The sequence below is a fragment of the Lactuca saligna genome, chromosome 2 (genome assembly GCF_052625555.1).
Source record: "Lactuca saligna cultivar CGN05327 chromosome 2, ASM5262555v1, whole genome shotgun sequence".
In the NCBI taxonomy this organism is placed as follows: Eukaryota; Viridiplantae; Streptophyta; class Magnoliopsida; order Asterales; family Asteraceae; genus Lactuca; species Lactuca saligna.
In genome coordinates, this window is record NC_136418.1 from 11,158,893 (window position 1) to 11,180,023 (window position 21,131).

At 34.3% G+C, this 21,131-nt stretch overlaps 1 protein-coding gene and 1 non-coding gene across 2 annotated transcripts; both read right to left on the reverse strand.

Annotated features, from left to right (window-relative positions):
* Positions 1 to 1,289: 1,289 nt before the first annotated feature.
* On the reverse strand, positions 1,290 to 7,165 carry LOC145030684 (uncharacterized). Its single transcript, XM_078979080.1, has 2 exons — positions 6,465 to 7,165; positions 1,290 to 2,176 (listed from the first exon to the last, which is right to left on the reverse strand). The coding sequence occupies exons 1-2, from the start codon at positions 6,981 to 6,983 to the stop codon at positions 1,412 to 1,414; spliced, it is 1,284 nt and encodes a 427-aa protein (XP_078835206.1). The 5' UTR covers positions 6,984 to 7,165; the 3' UTR covers positions 1,290 to 1,411.
* A 12,548-nt stretch (positions 7,166 to 19,713) lies between these two features.
* Positions 19,714 to 19,820, reverse strand: LOC145033224 (small nucleolar RNA R71). The gene has a single exon (XR_013677458.1). It is a non-coding gene; the product is annotated as a small nucleolar RNA R71 (small nucleolar RNA).
* Positions 19,821 to 21,131: the final 1,311 nt, after the last annotated feature.

Below are 21,131 nucleotides of genomic sequence, written 5' to 3' on the forward strand. Positions count from 1 at the left end.
ATGATCGCGGGAAGACGCTAGCATGATCAGTACACACTTGCAGATGATATGCTTTTGAGATCTTGGGATATTGATTATGTATTGTGTTTTTTGTGAAAATATTGGATACATGATTTTGGGATGATTTGGAAATGAAATGTTTTTATTAAAATTAAATGAAAAATTGTTTGAAATTTTAACGGTGTAACATTAGATCTAACCATTTCAACCTCTAGAGTTTCTCAACTCTCAAGAGAAGGTCCAAAACCAACAAAAGGTACCATAAAGAAAACCCTAACTAAATCTAAAGAATAAGAAGGCAAGATCAAAGCTTTATACCTCCAGAAGCTCCTCAAGGTGAACTAGATATAGATTCTTAAAACCCAATGCCACTCTAAGCTTGCTTGACAACTTCTTCTTTTTGAATGAACACTATAAAGGCCACAAATGCACACCTTAAGCTCAAAACACACTCTCAAAATGGTTTTAGGGTTTTCAAAGACGTTTGAAGGTGAAAGAGGCTGATTAGGGTGAGGCTCAAATGAGATAAGGATGCTTATATAGGTCTCAAGTACGAAATTTAGGGTTTGGACATCCGTCACGTACGTCCAACATACTCTTGGTACGCCCAGCGTACGTGCTGTCCCTCCGCGATCAATCTTGCAAAGTACGCTAAGCGTACCCATGAGTACGCCCAAGGTACTTGAACGACTTATTATGCAATATTTCATAATTTTCCAGAGCTTCAAGGTAATTCCTGATTTTGAGTGTTACAACTCCGTCTGATAAAAAAATCTCGTTCCGTTTTCAACAGATGTGATTCTGCATAGATGTTTGTTTCTCTATGACCATTAACAAGAGTCAAGGACAATCATTATCAACTGTTTGATTGTATTTGTGTATACCCGACTTCACTCATGGTCAGTTATATGTATTTTATTTCTCGCGTGACAAGTAAAAAAGACTTGAAGATACTTATATGTGATGAGGAAAGTCGTCCAACCAATAAAACAAAAAAATGTTGCCGACAAAGAGATCCTTCAACGATTATATATATTCAAACATTTCAGTTTATTTTTTAAAGTTTTCAGTATAATCGATAACGAAAAGTGTTTCTGTTACTTTATCATTTTTTAAAATTATTGTGTCGGTTTTTTTTATGATTTTATATGTATTTTTTATATGTTTCCATATGTTTTACACTAGACATAATCTACTTTACATTAAAAAATAATAATAATAATAATAATAATAATAATAATAATGGAAGGAAAGAATATTAAATTTGTAAAAATCTTTGTAATTGCCATTTTTAAAAGAAAAAGTAAATGCTGTTAACTTTTATTTTTATGTACGTAGTTTCAGTAGTTGTGTACCGCTATTTACCAAAAAAAAAAAAAAAAAAAAAAAAATTATAGACTTTGTGTTTTCCCTATCGAACTGGCTGACAAAGTTCCGTCGCCGGCGGAACATCCCATACGGCGGAACGCCGCTTCATATACTCAAAATCCGCCACACACTCATCAAACAACAACTCCGTCACCCTTTTCCTCTCCGCCGCCAACTTCTTCCCAGCGACTCGGTCGAATAATTCTTCCCACCCATCTTCCCATCCGCCATGGCCGTCACATAACTGCAGAGTTCCGTTTACATTCTCCGTCCAACTCCACTGTCGATCCAACCCATCAACAACCGCAGCCGACCACCGTCCGGAAAACCTAGAACTACACGGCCGACACTTCACCCCACTCAACGGCCCTTTACTCGACAACGTCGCTACCGGAACTCCAAATCTTCCCGGCGGAAAGTCGTACGTCCGGTCGGAGACAACGCAAAACGGCATCCGTTTGGTTAGATAAGAGACGTTTCGTAGTCTGAGTTGAGCTTGAAACGCTGATTCCGAGTTGAGTTCAGTTAACCCGGCTGAGTCTAGATCTGGGATCATGGAGAGGCGGGAGAGGGCGGTGACGGAAGTATTGAAATCGCCGACGCCGAAACGATCGTTGAGACCGCCGTAGGAGGATCCAGAAGGGACGACGTATTGACCCGGGATGAAAAGGTTGGGTCGGAGTCGGGTCGACCAGTACCCGTCTACTCGGGTTCGGACTATCCAGTTATAGGTGAAATTGTTTTGTTGTTGATAGGATTTAATCATGGTTAAGCAACCTTCCACTAGATTGAAGTACTGCAACAAACCCTGCATAGGAAACATGAAGATGACAGTGTTAAAGTACAAATTTACCCTCTAGAAAAAGTTAAGCAATACAAAAAAGTCGGTTAAAAAACTTGCATGTATACTTTTGAATAAAAAGAAAAAAAAATCAAAATTTACAATAACGTTGGTAAAATATAAAATTCACTTGGAAAGTTTAAATACATTTCCATAAATACAAAAAATAAAAGAGAAAGTTGGTATTTTGAATTGACAATTCTACCCTTGACTTGAAAGTACATGATTACATTGCATTTGAGAGTGCTAATTTTTTCAATATAATTGCATTATCGTGTCAAATATGTTAGCCGACTTTTTTAGAACTTTAAATTTCGCGTTTCATTTAATGGTCAAGAAACGTGCATGTTTGCCAATTAATTTGAAACGAAATAAAAAGAAGGAAATAAATCAAGAAGATTAAAGTAAATTTTCTTCAACGTACATAATAGCTCGGGTCAAATATAAATAAAAAATGAATGATAATAAATAAAAGAATCGGAAATAAAGTAAATTTTGTTATCCTGGATTCAGTCCCATTAGATGGAGAAGATTACACTATAATTATATTATAACATAATAGATAAAAGTCAAATATTGAGTAATCAAATTTCTCTTAATAACAATTTTCTTTGAACGGTTTTTTAAATAATTTTGTGAGACGTGACACCAAATCTAAAAATAATTTTAAAATGCAAAACCAATGAAAAATCCAAAAATTTCTTTTTTAAATATTATTTTCGGAACTTGAATTAACTAAAAATAATAAAAAAAAATAAAAGATAAATAAAAAAATCCAGTTTTTTTTTTTTTTTTTGAAAAATACATGAAATATTCTAATAAAATATTACACTGATATATTCTAAAAATAATTTTAAAATACAAAATAAATAGAAAAATCTAAAATAAAAATTTTAAATATTATTTTCGGAACTTGAATTTACTAAAAAAAATTAAAAAAAAAATCTTGTTTTTTTTAAATACGTGAAATATTCTAATAGAATATTACACTGTACATATTCTAAAAAATAATTTTAAAAATGCAAAATAAATAGAAAAATCCAAAAATTCTTTTTTTAAATATTATTTTCGAAAATTGAATTAACTAAAAAAAATGTGTCTCACGGTCTCACAAAATTAGGTCGTTTCACATGAACCTAATCGTAGATAAAAGTCAAATATTAAGTAATGAAATTTCTCTTAATAACAATTTTCTTTGAACGGTTTTTTAAATAATAAAAGAAAATAAATCTCGAAACAGGTATATATATATATATATATATATATATATATATATATATATATATATATATATATATATATATATATATATATGTTTTGACATATGTACTTTAATTTTGTTGATGCAAGGCGAGAGGAAGGACTAGCACTCCGCACCATGGTTAGATAAAGTGTCACTGCAGTGATATGTATACTGTTTAGTGGGCGGTGATACGATGAGGTCCCCAAATAAGAAGAACAAATTGTGTTTTTTTCTATCTTTTTTTATATTATTGTACAATACAACATCTATTGTCATATATTTTAAAGAGAAAAATAAATAGTATTTTCTATAAATAAAGATGAACTGAAAATAAAAATAAATGTAATATGACTCAACCATAAAATTAAAAATAATAATAATAATAATAATAATAATAATAATAATAATAATAATAAATGAGAACTAATGAAAATATACACCCACAATTCGCATAAAATGACAATTAGAGATGATACATTAATAGAAATTGATTTAACACATTCATAAAATTAAACAATATATTTTTTAATTGGTAATCAGAATCAAAATTTAAATAACTTATTAGATTTTCCTAATTCCTTTTGAGAGCGATCTCCAATTTCTATGTATCCCAAACGAATAAAAGTATATAAAAATTTAAAGTCTTCAAATGAAATCTATAGGCCTATTTCATAATAGTATTTGATTCCCATTTTGGAAAAAAATAGGATAAATTCCCCCATATTTAGTGAATTACATTAAACGATCGATATACAATTTAATCATTAAGAGGAAATTATTTTGTTCTTTAAGAGTTAAATAAGTTAAAGAAAACTATGGATGTAATACAAAAGTTGGACCACACATCAAATTATAGCGAAAAACATTAGAATGCACCCATTAGGAATTGATATAAAGAGTACAAAAGTATATAAATACAGTTATTATAAATAGTAACAAAACATATCATTTTAATATCTTTGATAGTATAGTGTTTCGTATATTTTATCTTTTCTAAATTTAGGTATACATATCCATGCATGCAACAAATCTACTTGGTTATTTTAATGATATAATTTATATATTTATATTTCAAATATCAATATTAATTTATATGATCCAAAATAACATCAAAATATATTTCGATCAACCTAACATATACCCATTCGATCAACCTAACATATAACCATACTATTTGTGTAGTTGTTGCTACTTCATGCTTAATGAAAACTTTAGCATCATAATAAGAGAAATATATAGTTTTATATAGAACTTAGTGGTTTATATTAAATTATTGTAATAAAATAATTAGTTGTACACGTATAATATTTTTATTGAATTTTATGATAGATAAGGAGACAGCATAGCATATAACCATATCCCCACAAAGTCATTTCCCTTCAGAATTTATAAATCTCACCAACTGATAGCAACAACTAACCTAGATTTGAATGCGATACTCTTCCCATATTAATTCTTGCATTCTATTGAGATCTATACATGCTATATCCAATAAAATTATATATATAATATTCATAATAATTGATCACTAAACAATTTATTTAACTAAAGTCTTAAAAATTCCAATTTTACGGCTAAAATAATTAGTACTGATAATTGATATTTCCAAAAATTCATTTATATAGCTAAAAAGGTTTATTAGGGTTAAATAGCCATAATTTGCTAGGTAGGTTGATCCACCAAAAGTTTGTTAATCCACTTTATTAAATTCTATAAAATAGATGAATTATGAATACAAAAAATATAGATTAAACACTCTAGAAGGCTATAAAAATTTAAATTCGTTTTTAACTGTTTGGGTCATTTAAATTAATTTTTGTCAATTGTTTGTTGTCATAATCCCCTTCAGCTTAAATAATTAGAAATAGACTAAAATGTATATATCGTTGTTCTAAGAAATATAGTTATTTGCTATTTTACTTCGTTTGATTTATTATCAATAGAAGATAATTAATGTTGACTCTATTTTATTATTAATACATTAGAAACTCTCACATATATTTACTATATAGATATATCCTATATCTAATTTAAATTTAATTTTATACTATAAAAACAAGTTAATATGCTCAAATTAGAAGGTACTAAAGCGCGCCACCTTCCATGATTGTTGAAGTTGGCAGTCATGGTTTAACTAACACCATCTTCAACCAACAACATTTTTCTTCAATTTTTAAAATAATTTTCCTTTTATTAACTAACTTTGATTAAAAAAAAAATGTAGAAATATAATAAAACCATGACTTTCAAATAACGTAAATGCTAAAACAACCTTATATTGATAAAATCAGGTTTCCTTCTATTTTCAGTAAAACATATTAAATGCGTACTAATTAGTAACTGATAAATTGCCATCTCTAACTACTATTACTTTTGTTCCAAAAATAAACAAATAAATAAATAAAATCGGTTTTAACTATTTTAATTTTTATGGAAATATCATAAAGTACAACCCTTCTTTTGTGCATACAAAAACTGACCATAAAGTAATTAAACCATACAATTGTCGTAATATGTTGAGTTGTAAACAATAGCTTTAAATGTTATATGTTTTTTAAAATTATAATAATCAGAATTGTGAAAAAATAAAAAAAAAATAGATTTTCTAACATGTATTAATTGAACTATCAATTATGGTGAATATTATCATAATTAAACGTAAAATTTATTAATTATACAAAATATTTTTTCATAATTAATTTATTTATATTTAATTCTAGTAATATTTTCTATAATTAATCAATATTTTGTGTGTAACTTAGGATATATATTAGAAAAATCTCAAAAAAAAAAATTATAAAAATAATTAAACAGAAGAAAAATGAACAGAAGCTGTTAAACATGCATGGGGAATGTAATAAGGTTAAATCCATTTGTGGGTTAAGAATCAAAACCTAAAACGATACTTTATGTGTTAGAATTTTGCACGAATACGAAAATTTTGCAAAAATGGATCAAGTTGATTCCAAAGCGGCAAAAGGAAGCAAGAATCAAAACTGTAAAATTAATTACCTGAATGCCATTCGGCGAGTTACTGGCGGTTAACACTCTCACCGCCGATTCATTTTCCGGTATATCCACCGGCTTGAATATCCTGATCGAAGCAATTTTTGGCGCCGTTTTTAGAAGAGAAAATTTATACGAATTGGAGTCCAAAGGACTGTTCAGAAACAGATCAGCGTTAGGATACTCCTCCAGAATCTTCTCAACAATCGAAGGTCCGGTAAGTTCAAACCGTCGTGCTCCGCCTACCAAACAAACCGCCATCCTTGACTGTTTCAATTCCGTCGTCGGAAATGTCGTTCGGGAATTAGGTGAACGATTCTGATTAACGGAGAATGACTTGAGGTTTTTTAAATAGTGCAAAGGATTGTATCCGGTGAACATTCCGCTGTTTCCGACGACTCTGGTGGTGGTAATGGAGAGAAACAGCAGGAGAGAGATTGGAACGATAAGTAATAGCAGAAACCGCCATTTGAGATCAAAGAAACGTTTTGTTATCTGTGATAACAGCTTCTCTATATTTTTCATGATCAGAGGATCAATGAATCAAATGACCTTTTCGCTGCCAAAAAAAATATGAATCAAATGAATTGCGGTTGAAGATCGAGTTAAAGAGAAAAAGCTGTTACAAAAATTTTGAAAACAGAGAATCACAGATAGAATGAAGTAGAACACAATGTTATCGTGTGGGGCTGTGTAGGTTGGGAAGGAGAAGAGTTATGCAAATTCAATTTATTTTATATATATATATATATATATATATATATATATATATATATATATATATATATATATATATATATATATATATATATATATATATATATATATATATATATATATATATAGGGTTATGTTCATGTGAGACGGCCTAATTTTGTGAGATCGTGAGACGTATTTTTTTATTTTTTCTTATTTTTTTTAGTTAATTCAAGTTTCGAAAATAATATTTAAAAAAAGAATTTTTTTATTTTTCCATTTATTTTGCATTTTAAAATTATTTTTAGAATATGAATATTTCACGTATTTTTCAAAAAAAATAGAATTTTTTTTTTATTTTTTTTAGTTAATTCAAGTTCCGAAAATAAAATTTAAAAAAAGAATTTTTTTGATTTTTCTATTTATTTTGCATTTTAAAATTATTTTTTAGAATATGTCAGTGTAATATTCTATTTAGAATATTTCACGTACTTTTCAAAAAAAAAAAAAACGGAATTTTTTTTCTATTTTTTTTAGTTAATTTAAGTTTCGAAAATAATATTTAAAAAAAGAATTTTTGGATTTTTCCATTTATTTTGCATTTTTAAATTATTTTTAGATTTGGTCTCATGGTCTCACAAAATTAGAATGGTTTCAAATGAACCTGAACCTATATATATATATATATATATATATATATATATATATATATATATATATATATATATATATATATATATATATATATATATATATATATATATATATATATATATATATATATATGAATGCTTTTAATCTTCTTTTGTTAAGTATCACTCTAATAAAACTTATCATTAATATTATATCATGTGTCATGTAGATATATTAGAAAACTCATTTTAAAATTCAAATTTATATTTTCTAATTATATGTTAAATTTGAAGTTATAATAACTTTAAAATTTTGATATATCATGTAATTAAATAATTTATTTAAAATAACTGATTAATAATTATAAGTTTTTTATTATAAAAGTTTAATTAATCTTATAACTCGTGGAAAACACGAGTTTTATATATATATATATATATATATATATATATATATATATATATATATATATATATATATATATATATATATATATATGATTAGGTTATTCTATTTTTACTAAGTATTGTGTGCCAGAATGCACAGATCTGAACCAATTGGTGAAATTAATCAATAGACATGATTTTAGAGTGTATGATATTACAATGGGGTAACATGTATCATATAATCACATAATTTTTAGCAAAAAGGTATTTTGGACAATTAACTACATTTATAAAAGAAAATTTTCGGATTTTTAGGGATGATTAATTCTCCTAATTAAAAAAAAAATCTGAATTTTTTAATTAAATCAATTTCAATTTTTACCGATTATATTCTATCAAAATATTTTTTGTTAGAACGATACCCTTTTAGAATTTTTTTTCTAATATAATATTATTTTGTTACAATGATGCTCTTTCAAAATTTTATTCTAATAGAATATCATTGAAGAAAACAAAATTTTTGAATAAGATGTTGATAAATAACAAACATCCTAATATATTCTTATACATCCGAACTTAAATACAAATTCATACATATTCTTACAGACTAAAATCCCTATACATTTTAATATAATTATACATATTCTAAAAGAATATCAAGGTCTTCAATGCCTTCTTCCAGTTATTCATATCACAAATACAACAAAAACTAATAATTGTTAAAAAGATGATACTTGCAATTAACTATCACTTAATATATTCTGGTAGAATAAATAGAATATGACAGAATACATATAATACATTCTGGCAGAATATATCGATTTTATTCTGGTAGAATACATAATTTCCAGCAACATATTTGATTTAGAATGCATACCACAAGGTCCAAAAAGTAAATTAATTTGTGTTGATGAAAAATAGAAAGACATAAATAACCTAGAATTGTATTCCATAACCGAAAGAAAAAAATATATATGTCAGACCCAATAAAGCATAGAAACGTGGTTTTCATATAAGATTTGAAAATATTATTTTGTAAGAAAGAAGAGCATCCACATAAGAGAAATTAAAACTCATCAACTTGAACACATGAATAAAGAATGTTTCTTACATTATAAGGCCCTAATACAAGAGTTGGAACCATATGAGCTTACATCTTTTTCTATGCTTTCTTCTAACTGAAAGTGACTCATTAAGCAAGAAAGAACCAATTTTGGAATAAGTAACTGAAGTTCACTGAGACATATTAACAAACAGTTGGTGTGCAAATCGGAATATTTTCAATTCCTCCAACAGGGATGCCATTGTTTATGATATTCTTCTATATCTTCGAACCTAAAATCAAGAACCGAGAATTTAGAGAAAAATCGACCCATATAAAAATCTCAGCTGATTGGAATCGAGAATTGACAATTTATGGGGCTATCCTTGTCACTCGACTTTCTTCCAAATACCCACAATAAACATGATACCTGAATAAAGAAGATAACATGATACCTGAGATGCCATTTACAGTTCATGGAGGGAAAACGAAGCAGAAGAGTTGTTGCAAAAAAGGAGCGAACCTCTCTTCTTGCTGGTTGTCTTCTAGACCTCCGATAGGTAAAAGACAAAATAAGAAACAAGGGCATACTAGACTTACCAAACGAGTAATCTGCCTTAGACCTTCTAGCCTTTCTTCTCTCCGATTGTCTTGTAGAACTCTGACAGGTAACTTCGGCGAGTTTCCCGATCTCGCCCTCTCTTCTCGCTAATTGCTAAAGAAGGCCGCAAAAAAGAAATAGATGTGTTAGGGTTGGAACGGAACAATAGGCACACCTATAAACGAGAACACAAATGACTAGGTCAAATATATTACTTTATTTCCTTAATTGCAAGATTTAAATTAAATGATTTCCTTAATTAAAAGTACAAAATGTCCAAAATACCCTTTAATGATTTATTTAATGATCTATTATTTCTTGAATTCTCATGTGTTCATTTAGGCACACAATACTTGCCAAAACATTTGAACCTAGCTCTTATATATATATATATATATATATATATATATATATATATATATATATATATATATATATATATATATATATATATATATATGTAGGAGTAGGATCAAATGAGAACACCAAAAAGGTTGAGAACGCGAGAACAAAGTATATTTATTTATGATTCCATGTATTCATTTGTGGATGAATGATAAATTTTTACGCCTTTAATTTTAACCGAAGAGAAAAAGCATATTCATGTTGATTCTGCGTAAAAATTTATCATTTTTCCACAAATGAATACATGGAATCACAAATGCATATACTTGTTCTCGCGTTTTCAACATTTTAGGTGTTCTCATTTGATTATTTCCCTATATATATATATATATATATATATATATATATATATATATATATATATATATATATATATATATATATATGTATACGTATGTGTGTGTGTGTTTAAATGTTGCTACCTAAGAACCAATACGAAATTATGAATAATTAAATTATTTATTTAATAATATAATGATATAATAGTAATCTTGACTACATTTAATTATGATAAGAATAACTTCCATATTTACTCTGATGTATTCATGGTAAGGAAATTACTCCTAAAAACCTAGTTGTGTGGCCGCCGCACAAAGACACACACAAACCTCATAAAGAAGTTGATATTCTTCTTCATCACAAGGATAACGATTCTTCTCTACGTGTGTGTGTCACTAGCAACAACAAGAGAATCGAGTTCTTCTACTTTTTTTTTCTTGAATCGAAGTTCATAAAAGATTACCAAGAAAAGGGATATATTTCTTCTCTGCGTTTCAGGTTTGTCCTTCACCTCCAACGCCTCCCTCTTCCACCTCCAGTGCCGCCCTGTTCCACCTGCAGCGTTTTGAACTCGAATTCTGGTGTTTTCAAAAACCCTAGAGCTACAACTTTAACCATCCCTTCTATATTGTGATTCTGTATATTCTTTTTTACCCCTTTCTTGTATGTGAGTTCAATTTCAAAGAGAGAAAGACCTTAGTGGTGACCCTGCTGCCAACGATGTCACCACTCGTTTATTAGGAATAAAATACAACCTATCCTTCTTCTCTAAGTTCCTATTAATTGTCCATTTGTGCGACTTAGTATCAATGATGCTTTATTGGTTGGCACCTATAATATGGTGAGTAGATGATTAATTTTCAAGACCTTTTTTCTATCCTGATGCATCTTCAAGATTAATCTTGGTCAATCTTTTAGAATTTCTGATTATTCTTGGCTCCCCCTGATGCAATTTCAGTTTTATTTGTCAATTTGTTTTAATGTTCATATTTCTTTTACAAGATTTCTATCACTATAACACTCTAAAAATCAAAGAAACTTAAAATTTTCAAAATCAACCACTTAACAGCATTGTTTACGAAAGAGTCATTATTCAAAAGCATTATTTCAAAATTAGAGTTTTTCCAAGACCCTGTGACATAAAACTGGACGTTGTGCACGATCACGTCTTCACCTTCCCACGATCCTTTGAAGTACGTGAAACCATAAACTAAAATTGTAACCCAAAGATTAGTGAGTTTCCCCCAAAGTACCAACACACGCACACACATATATAACAACATATATTGGGTCCACAGCTTAAAAGACTGGATTACCCATTAGCCCACAGCATGAGTCTGGCACACCTATCGAGCTCTCAGGTCATATCTAGATTACTCCTGAGCCCACAACATAAGTCTGGATTACCTTCGGGACCTACAGCTTATGTCTGGATTGCTCCGGATTTGTTGGCTACCACGTAAAGTAGTACAACCTCAACCTAACACAATATGTCGACACATATAACAGATAACATAACACAAAACCAACAAATACATATAATCATATAGATCTACTAATCAGTTACAAATTAACATAATATCATCCTAACCATGATAAACAATCTAGTGACCTAGCATTGGTGCCTTCGACCCACGGGTACTATGAGGAAAACTCACCTCTCAGTCTGAATGTGGTCTGAATAATTCCCTGCTCCGACAACCGGCTTTATCCGACTTCTAAATATCAAAACATTTATCATTCTAAATAAATAACAATTTTCCCAAAATACCCTTGGTCAAAATCAACAAATCAACCGGGCCAACCTATCCGAGTCAACCCAGCCGAGTCAACTCAGTCGAGTCAATCTAGGCCTCATATGTGGCACGTACTTCGGATGTACGTGGGGCGTACTCATAGTCTGAGGCATCGGGGCTCATTATGCATACACGTAGCATACCATTTGATACGCCCAATATACACAACATTTTTCCATTTTAACCTCTTAAGAGCTTAATACTTCAACTTTTCACATCCAAATGCATATCCAAGTCCAAAATACAACTGAGATTCATAAAGTTTCCAACTTTATGACTTTGCATGCCCATTAAGTGCTTAATATTAACAAACTTAATTTCTTAACACTTAAAGACCTCCTAGAGCATGCATGGAGAAGAACTAAGAATCAAGATCTCTTTTTTTATGACCCAATACCCTTCATTAGGTCAGAAAGGACAACTTATTTGATCAAGAGCATTCCATTCTCAAGAATCACAAAGGTTGGGACCAAAAATACCTTAAATGAAGGATAACTAGATCCATGAGAAAAGATGATCAAGTTAGGAGCTTTTTACCTCCTAGAGTGAGACAACCTGAAATTATTCCGTCACCGTAACCCGTTTTCCGTTAATAGAACTCGTTCTTATTAAACCTTTCCGTTAACATTGGGATTATACAAATAAAAATTTGAACTTTTATTATTACTTCATAAGGATCGGACTAAATTAGGAATGCGGGAAACACCCTCAATATTCTTTTAAAAAGTTATAGTTACAAACAAGTTAAAATATGACCATTTAATCGGGTATGACCATATGCCCCGTTTAATGTCGGTATCGGGTAGAATTCCACCTGGCCACAAACTTAAACCCTATATAAGGGTTGAGTGGTCACCAAGTTAAACTTTTTACAACTCTAATCACTCTCTCTCTACTCTTTCTCTCTTCTAGGCCCGATTCTTCCAAAAATCCGCAAGTTTCCTCTTCCAAACTGTAAGTACTCTTACCCTAGATTGTTCTACAACTCATTACAAGTCAATATAGCTTGAAAATCATCCAAGAAGGCCAATACTAAGGAGTTTATGGCCCAAGAACACTCTTAGGCTGCAAACCCCTAAAAATGTGCCAAGAATGCCCCAAATCCCTTCCTTAGGCTTAGAGACTAGCTTAGAACTTAACCTTGAAGTGTTTTAGACATTAAACACCAAGTTTGGAGGCTTGAAAGATGGTTTACAGCTTAAGAACATTCTTAGGCCCTAAACTCCCTCAAACTATGCAAATCAATCCCTAAACCCCCTATTTAGCCTTATACCTTCACCTAGAAACATGTAGGAGTGAACTAAGGTGCAACATTCCAAAAATTATAGGCCAAAATGTTTGTAAACCAGAACGTAAATCATAATAATATCAGAGTACAAATCTTGCAAAATGTTTGTAACAAAATATCATTCAACCATATCATTTAATAAAACATGCCTCGCGTTTGTAAACCAGAACGTAAATCATAATAATATCAGAGTACAAATCCTAGAATGTCTCATAGTGCGAAAAAACAAGAGCGTGTGTGTGATATGCCGCTACCGCGCCAGCTCCTTCCACTTGGCTGAAGACGTACCTGAAACAACAACTAAAAACCGTAAGCACGAAGCTTAGTGAGTTCCCCCATCGTACCGCATACCAAATAACCACATAACATACAAATATTGTTAGGCATATCTGGGTGCCCAACCTACCCCTTCGGCCCTCTCGACCGGATATTAACTAGCATATCTAGGTGCTGGTCTCCCCTTCAGTCCTCTCGATCGGATATTGACTAGCATATCTGGGTGTTGGTCTCCTCTTCTGTCCTTTTGATCGGATACTGACTAGCATATCTGGGTGCTGGTCTCCGCTTCGGTCCTTTCGACCGGATGTTGGGGACTATTTCACCCCTTACCACTACCACATAATACGTATCACATAATCTATTTAGCATGGCTACACATGACTGCCCCTTCGGCCCTATCGACCGGTAACTTGGGGACTATCTCCCCTACTATCACTAGCACATAGCATCATATCATACAAACACATAAACATAACACAGGTAGTAGCAACCCTAGATGAATATCATAGAGACAATCATCTAATCATATAATTCCTACTAGTGGATCGGCATTGTGGCCTTAGACCCACTACTACTAGAAGGTAACTCACCTCGAAGTAGCTACTGAAAGTCTGCTTGCTGAGCGCCTGACTGCTGAACCGGAACTCGGCGGCTACAATTTCCATAAACACTAAGTCAAATACTGATAACTAATCTTAGGGTAAAATGACTATTTTACCCCTAGACAAAGTCAACTTCCTGGTTGACCGGAATCGCCAATTTGGCTCGCCAACTCGCCGAGTCCCTTCCATCTGTTCTAGTTTTATACCCGTTTCTACTCGTCGAGCTTAGCGAAGACTCGACGCATTCTTCTTCGATGCACACATACTGATTCCAAGTTCATCCGACTCGCCGAGTTGAAGAACAACTCGTCGAGTCTAAGGCAATCTTCATCGGACTCGCCAAGTTGCTCATCCAACTCGCTGAGTTCACGGCTATCTTCATAGGACTCACCGAGTCCAACGTTCTACTTGCCGAGTTCATTCAGTCCTTTTTCCATACAGACCTGATTTGAGCCATGCAGTGGTTCCAAACCACAGATCTAGGCTTCTAGGGCATGCTTATCACGTAAATTTGCAAACTTTACGTGCATGCATAGCTTTAGGGTCTTCAAATGTCCAAACTAAGCTCTTAATGGGGTTCTAAGCTCAAGAGGGACCTTAATCACAAATATGACTGAAACTTAACACTTCTAGAAGGTAATGAGAGTCCAGATCTGAAGTATAACCCAACCATAAGGTTTCTCTACAAAGGATTTGGGGTTTTAGGGCTTAAAAGCAACAATTTAGGGACAAACAGGATCTAATAGATCAATAATCAAGATGGAAACTTTATTACCAGAATGGTTGACCACAAACGAATGTGTTCTGGATCTAAGTCCCCTTCCTTGACCTCTTCAATCTCTCCCTTCTTCCACTTGCTCCAATGTGCACCAAAAGTCCCTTCACAAGGTAACAATCACTCAAACTTACCAATGGAGGGTAGGGTTTCGATAAGGAATGCTCTGAGGGTGATGGAGGTTGAGATGGGGCTATAAGGACGTTTAAATAGGGTGCAACCCCTAAGGATTAGGGTTTCCTCCTTACTGGCCTACTCGCCGATTCCAGGCGTGGACTCGTCGAGTAGATCACTTAAAGCCCGCATCCAACTCGACATCTACTCGGCGAGTTAGGGCTACAACTCGCCGAGTAGCCCTTCCAAAAAGAAACATTTAATCAAAATAAATACGTACCAGGAACGGGGCGTTACAATTCTCCCCCACTTATCTTAGACTTCGTCCTCGAAGTCTGCTGTCTCCAGAAACAACTCTGGGTAGTGCTCCCTCATCTCCTCCTCCGCCTCCCATGTCCACTCTGAACCCCTCCGGTGCTGCCACTGTACCTTTACCAATTGAACCACCTTGTTCCTCAAGGTCTTCGCCTTTCAATCTAAGATCGCAACTAGTCTCTCGATATAATTCAGGTTGCTATCAACCTAAATATCCTCCAAGGGTACAACTACTGACTCGTCCACCAAACACTTTCTCAACTGAGAAACATGAAAAGTGTTGTGGATCTGGCTAAGCTCTACTGGAAGATCCAATCGATAGGCGGCTCGACCCACCCGGGCCAAAACCCTAAAAGGACCAATGAACCTGGGGCCCAACTTGCCCCTCTTCCGGAACCTAATGACACCCTTCTAGGGTGATACCTTCAGGAGGACCATGTCACCCACCTAAAACTCCAAGTCTGAACGCCTTCTGTCGGCGTAACTCTTCTGCCGACTCTGCGCAGTCTGCAGTCTCCTACGAACCTGCTGGATCAACTCTGTCGTCTTGAGCACCACTTCGGTGCTCCCAATGACACGCTGACTGACCTCACCCCAACAAATCGGGGTCTTGCACTTCCTCCCGTAGATCATCTCGAAAGGAGGGCGGTCAATACTCGCATGGTAACTGTTGTTATACGAAAATTCCGCTAACGGAAGACACGTATCCCAACTGCCACCGAAATCTAGCACGCATGCCCGCAACATATCCTCAAGAGTTTGGATGGTCCGCTCACTCTGACCATCCGTCTGTGGGTGGAAGGCGATGCTAAAATGAAGATGAGTGCCCAACTCATCATGAAACTTCTTCCAAAACCTGGAAGTAAAACGCACATCTCTGTCTGAAATCACTGACACTGGCACCACGTGCCGCGCCACTATCTCCCTGATATAGATGTCGGCCAACTTCTCGGCCGAGATTCTCTCCTGAATCGGGATAAAATAGGCGCTCTTGGTCAAGCGATCCACGATGACCCATATATATTCCACTCCTCGCGCGGTCATGGGAAGCTTTGTGATAAAATCCATCGTAATATCCTCCCACTTCCACAACAGGATTTCCAACGGTTGCATCTTGTCGTGCGGTCTCTGATGCTCGGTCTTGACCTTCCTGCAGGTCAAGCACCGCTCGACGAACCAAGCCACATCCCGCTTCATGCAGGGCCACCAATAGTCCAGATGAAGATCCCTATACATCTTCGTCGCCCCGGGATGAATGGAGAATCGGGATTTGTGCGCCTCCTCCATCAAAATATGGCGCAGACCTCCAAGGTATGGCACCCATACCATGCGGTGTAATTTCAATAATCCCCTACTGTTATAGTCGAAGGAGGAAACCTGACCCATTATGCGCTCAATCTTCCGATGTTCCTCCTTCAGGGCCTCCTGTTGGGCCTCCCGAATCCGCTCCAAAAGCGGAGTCACCACTGTCATCCACATGCAAATATCCCTGATCGGCGCTGCCTTGCGGCTAAGCACATCGGCCACCACGTTGGCCTTCCCCGAGTGGTAAAGGATCTCACAATCATAATCCTTCACCACATCAAGCCACCGATGCTGCCTCATGTTCAAATTCGGTTGATCCATGAGGTACCTCAAACTCTTGTGGTCTGTGTAAATGGTACACGGAACCCCGTAGAGGTAATGTCGCCAAATCTTGAGGGCGAAGACTGATATGTGCATATTTAGTGTGTATTAAGTATAGTTTTTTATTCATATATTAGCTAAATTATCGCATATTATGGACAAAAGGTACTTAAAAGTGTTAAATTATGTTTTTCAGTCCAAAGATGAAGCTCGAAAGCAAAAGGAAGCAGGAGAAGCGGTTAGGAGCTCGAGAGTGGAATGAAGAAGAAAAACACTAAAAAAGGCTTCTACTCGTCGAGTCATATAGCCTACTCGACGAGTCCGGTCGAGGAATCAAAAGGATAATGATTCGTAATTTCATATAGTTATCGCAATACGGAGAATGTGAGAGGGACTCGACGAGTCGGATCGCTTATTTAAAGATAACTCCACAGATCGATAAGGAGAATTCTGGGAAGTTTCAGAAGTGCTTTGCTGCGATTAAGAAGCCAGAAGAACCCTAGAAGTCGACAAAGAAAGCTAGAATTCAATTCCGGAAGTAATTAAGGCACAATTTCATCATTCTACTTATTCTTTTGTTTTGTCAATATGATTATGCAACTTGAACTTGTTTGTTTGCTGTTATTTACTTTAATTATGAACTAAAATCTTTAAACTTCTGTTTGGGAATACAAAGTTGACAATATGGTTTGATTAATTGGTAGGATTAATTCCAAGTTGGTGAATTTTTGTTATTTTAGCTTGCTAAAGAACCTTGTTTATGAATAATAATTAATTTTCTGTTAATAGGAAGATAATTGATTAGCATGAACATCTATTGATTATCAACTTCATATGATATGTGACCACTATACCATATGTCTAGGATTAATGAATATGAAACTAGAATTAATAAGAAAATTGAGTAAATTCATGTGCAAGCTTGTAAGATGACCATCAAACAAGGGGTTAATTAAGAATAATAAATTAATTAGTTATTGTAAGTCTAACTTAACCCGAATAATTAATCTAGTAAATATAATTAAATTAAGCAATTAGCCACTGTTTGAGTTAGTTTATTTGCTAAGGATTAGGGTGGTGAACATGAACCTAATCACTTGAATCGGTAACCAACGAAAGAATTAATCCATTGCACTATTACCTTGAAATCAACCATAGAGTTAACCGAGTTGAACTAAACAGAAGTTCCTTTCCAATTATTGAATCTAGGTAAATTGTTATTTTCTAGTCTTAAATTAGTTATAGTTAGTAAGTTTCTAGTCTTGTAAAACTAGAGAAAAACCCCTATTTCTTAATCAACTTAGGTAGAATTAGTTTTTAATTTAATTTGTCGTTCCCTGTGTTCGATACCCTGCTTATTTAGCTATACCACAATTGATAGGTTCACTGCCTTTTGTGTGTTATTTGATAATTAAAGTAGGTTTAAAACTAAGTGAGTTTTACACACATCAAGTTTTTGGCGCCGTTGCCGGGGAACGGTTCTAAAATTAGCATTAAAATTCTAATTCAATCGATCCTTTGTGTAAGATTCATCTTACACAAAGTTAATTTATGTTTAATTTCTTTTTAAGTTTTTAGGTATTAAAAAAACAAAAAAAAAAAAAAAAAAAAAAAAAAAAAAAAAAAAAACCTGATTTTACCTTGGACTCGCCGAGTGCATTCGCCCAGACTCGGCGAGTACGACGCTGAATCAGATTTAATCTTTTGTTCTTTTTACGCGTTTTGTTTTGCTTTTTTTTGTTTTGTTTGCTGTTGGTTCATGACCCGAGGATCTGATACGCCTATGGTTCCCCCTCTTGAAGATCCGGAAACCGCATTAAGAAGAAACAAAGGCAAAACCGTTGGAGAAACCGCTTCTTCAAGGAACTCCCCACTCAAAAACCTCAAATCCATTTTTAGCAAGAAAAGGAGCAGCAAATCAGGAGCATCCAGTGCATCGTTGACAACCGAAGACCCGATTCAAAAAGACACCGACTACGAGACCGAGGAAGAAAACGAGCCCACATCCGAGTTTGAAGACGATTTAGCCACCGCTATGGCTAATATTGACGAAATCCCCATGGGGGATTGGAAGAAGAGGATGCGTGATGACACCGGCCCGGGACTTGTGTAACCCGTAATTCCCACTACCGCCACTTTTGAACTAAAGGGCCATATTCTCGCTCAACTCAAGGAGATCCCTTTTCACGGGAGAGATCATGAAGACGCCTATAAGCACTTGGATGAAGTAAATGATGTGGCAGATTACTTCAATGTACCCAATGTGCCTCGCGAGATCCAGCTTCTTCGCATGCTTCCTGTCACATTTAAAGGAGCTGCAAAAGATTGGTTAAAGTCACTCCCTCCCGGATCGGTCACCACATGGGCCAAGATGAAAGAAGAGTTCATAGATCATTTTTCCCACCTTCCAAGATAGCCAAGCTAAAGAAAGCCATTGCCAACTTCAAGCAAAAATCCGGAGAATCTCTTTATGAAGCTTGGGAAAGATACAAGAGCCTACTTAGAAATTGCCCCCACCATGATCTTAATAGCCAACAAGAGGTCTCCATCTTTTATGATGGAATTAATGTCACCACAAGGCAACTACTCGATTCACAAGGCCCACTCACCCGAAAGCCACCTCCATAAATAAAGGAACTAATTGAAGAATTCTCCAAGCACTCTAGAGAATACCACAATCCGAGGAATGAAGTGAGTCGTGGAGCAGTAAACTCGGTGAACGATGGCATGGTGGCGGTAATAGCTAAACTCGATAGCCTAGACCGAAGAATGACGAAAATGGATCAAACAATCCATGCTATTAGGGTAGGATGCGAAAATTGTGGCGGCCCCCATCTTACCAAGGATTGTGATCGAGACGAAAATGGAAATAAAAAGGCTCAAGTATTCTATTCCAGTGGTGATAGATACGATGAAGACTGGAGGAAACCGAAGAAGGAATGGCTCCCATAAGAAGAGTATAAAAAGGCTAAGGAGGAGAAATACAAACAAAGGGAGAGGGGATTTTATCAAAAGGAAGAGCCGGTGATAGAAAAGAAGGCAAATTTAGAAGATATACTCACAAGGTTCATAACCACGTCCGAGAAAAGACATAATGATCACGATGTAGCAATGCAAGAAACCAGAAACATGTTGTGGAATCAGCAAGCATCCATTCTCAACATTGAGAAACAGCTGGGACAGCTTGCACATCAAGTGAATGAAAGAAGACCGGGCCAACTTCCGAGCAACACCGAGCCCAATCCAAGAATGGAGAACGTGAGCGTAATAACCTCTAGCAGTGAAGAAAAATTTACAGAAGCACTAAGGATCTCCAAGAAGAAGGAATAAAAGGTAGAAGAATCGGAGCCATCCAAACCCGACCCGACTCGCCGAGTCACTCCAATGGACTCGACGAGTCCAGGCAAAATTGAAAAACCTGCCATTTCTTCGAAACCTTATAAGCCTCCACTGCCATACCCAACCAAAGCCATGCCTGCAGAAAAAGTTGAAGCATACAGAACCTTCATGAATCATGTTAACGCTCTACAAGTTAATGTGCCATTTGTGGAAACAATACTTCAAACGCCTAAATACTTCAACTTGCTTAAGGGCCTTTTTGCTGCTAGGAAGGATTTGGCTGAAGTCGCAGAAGTATTGATGAATGAGCTACCTAAAAAGAAGGGTGATCCAGGAAATATTGTGCTTCCGTGCCAATTTGGTAATGAGGTCTTCACACGAGCATTAGCTGACTCGGGGGCAAGCATCAATATGATGCCTTTGTCATTCTATAAGAAGTTGAATCTACCAGAACCAAAACCGGTGAATATGAAGATCCATTTGGCGAACAAGACAAC

Excerpts from the sequence above, each read along its gene's own strand:
- LOC145030684 (XM_078979080.1), bottom strand. The coding sequence starts at position 6,983 with ATGAAAAATATAGAGAAGCTGTTATCACAGATAACAAAACGTTTCTTT. Across the intron at positions 2,177-6,464 it reads ACTCGCCGAATGGCATTCAG|GGTTTGTTGCAGTACTTCAA; the intron begins GTAATTAATTTT and ends TTTCCTATGCAG.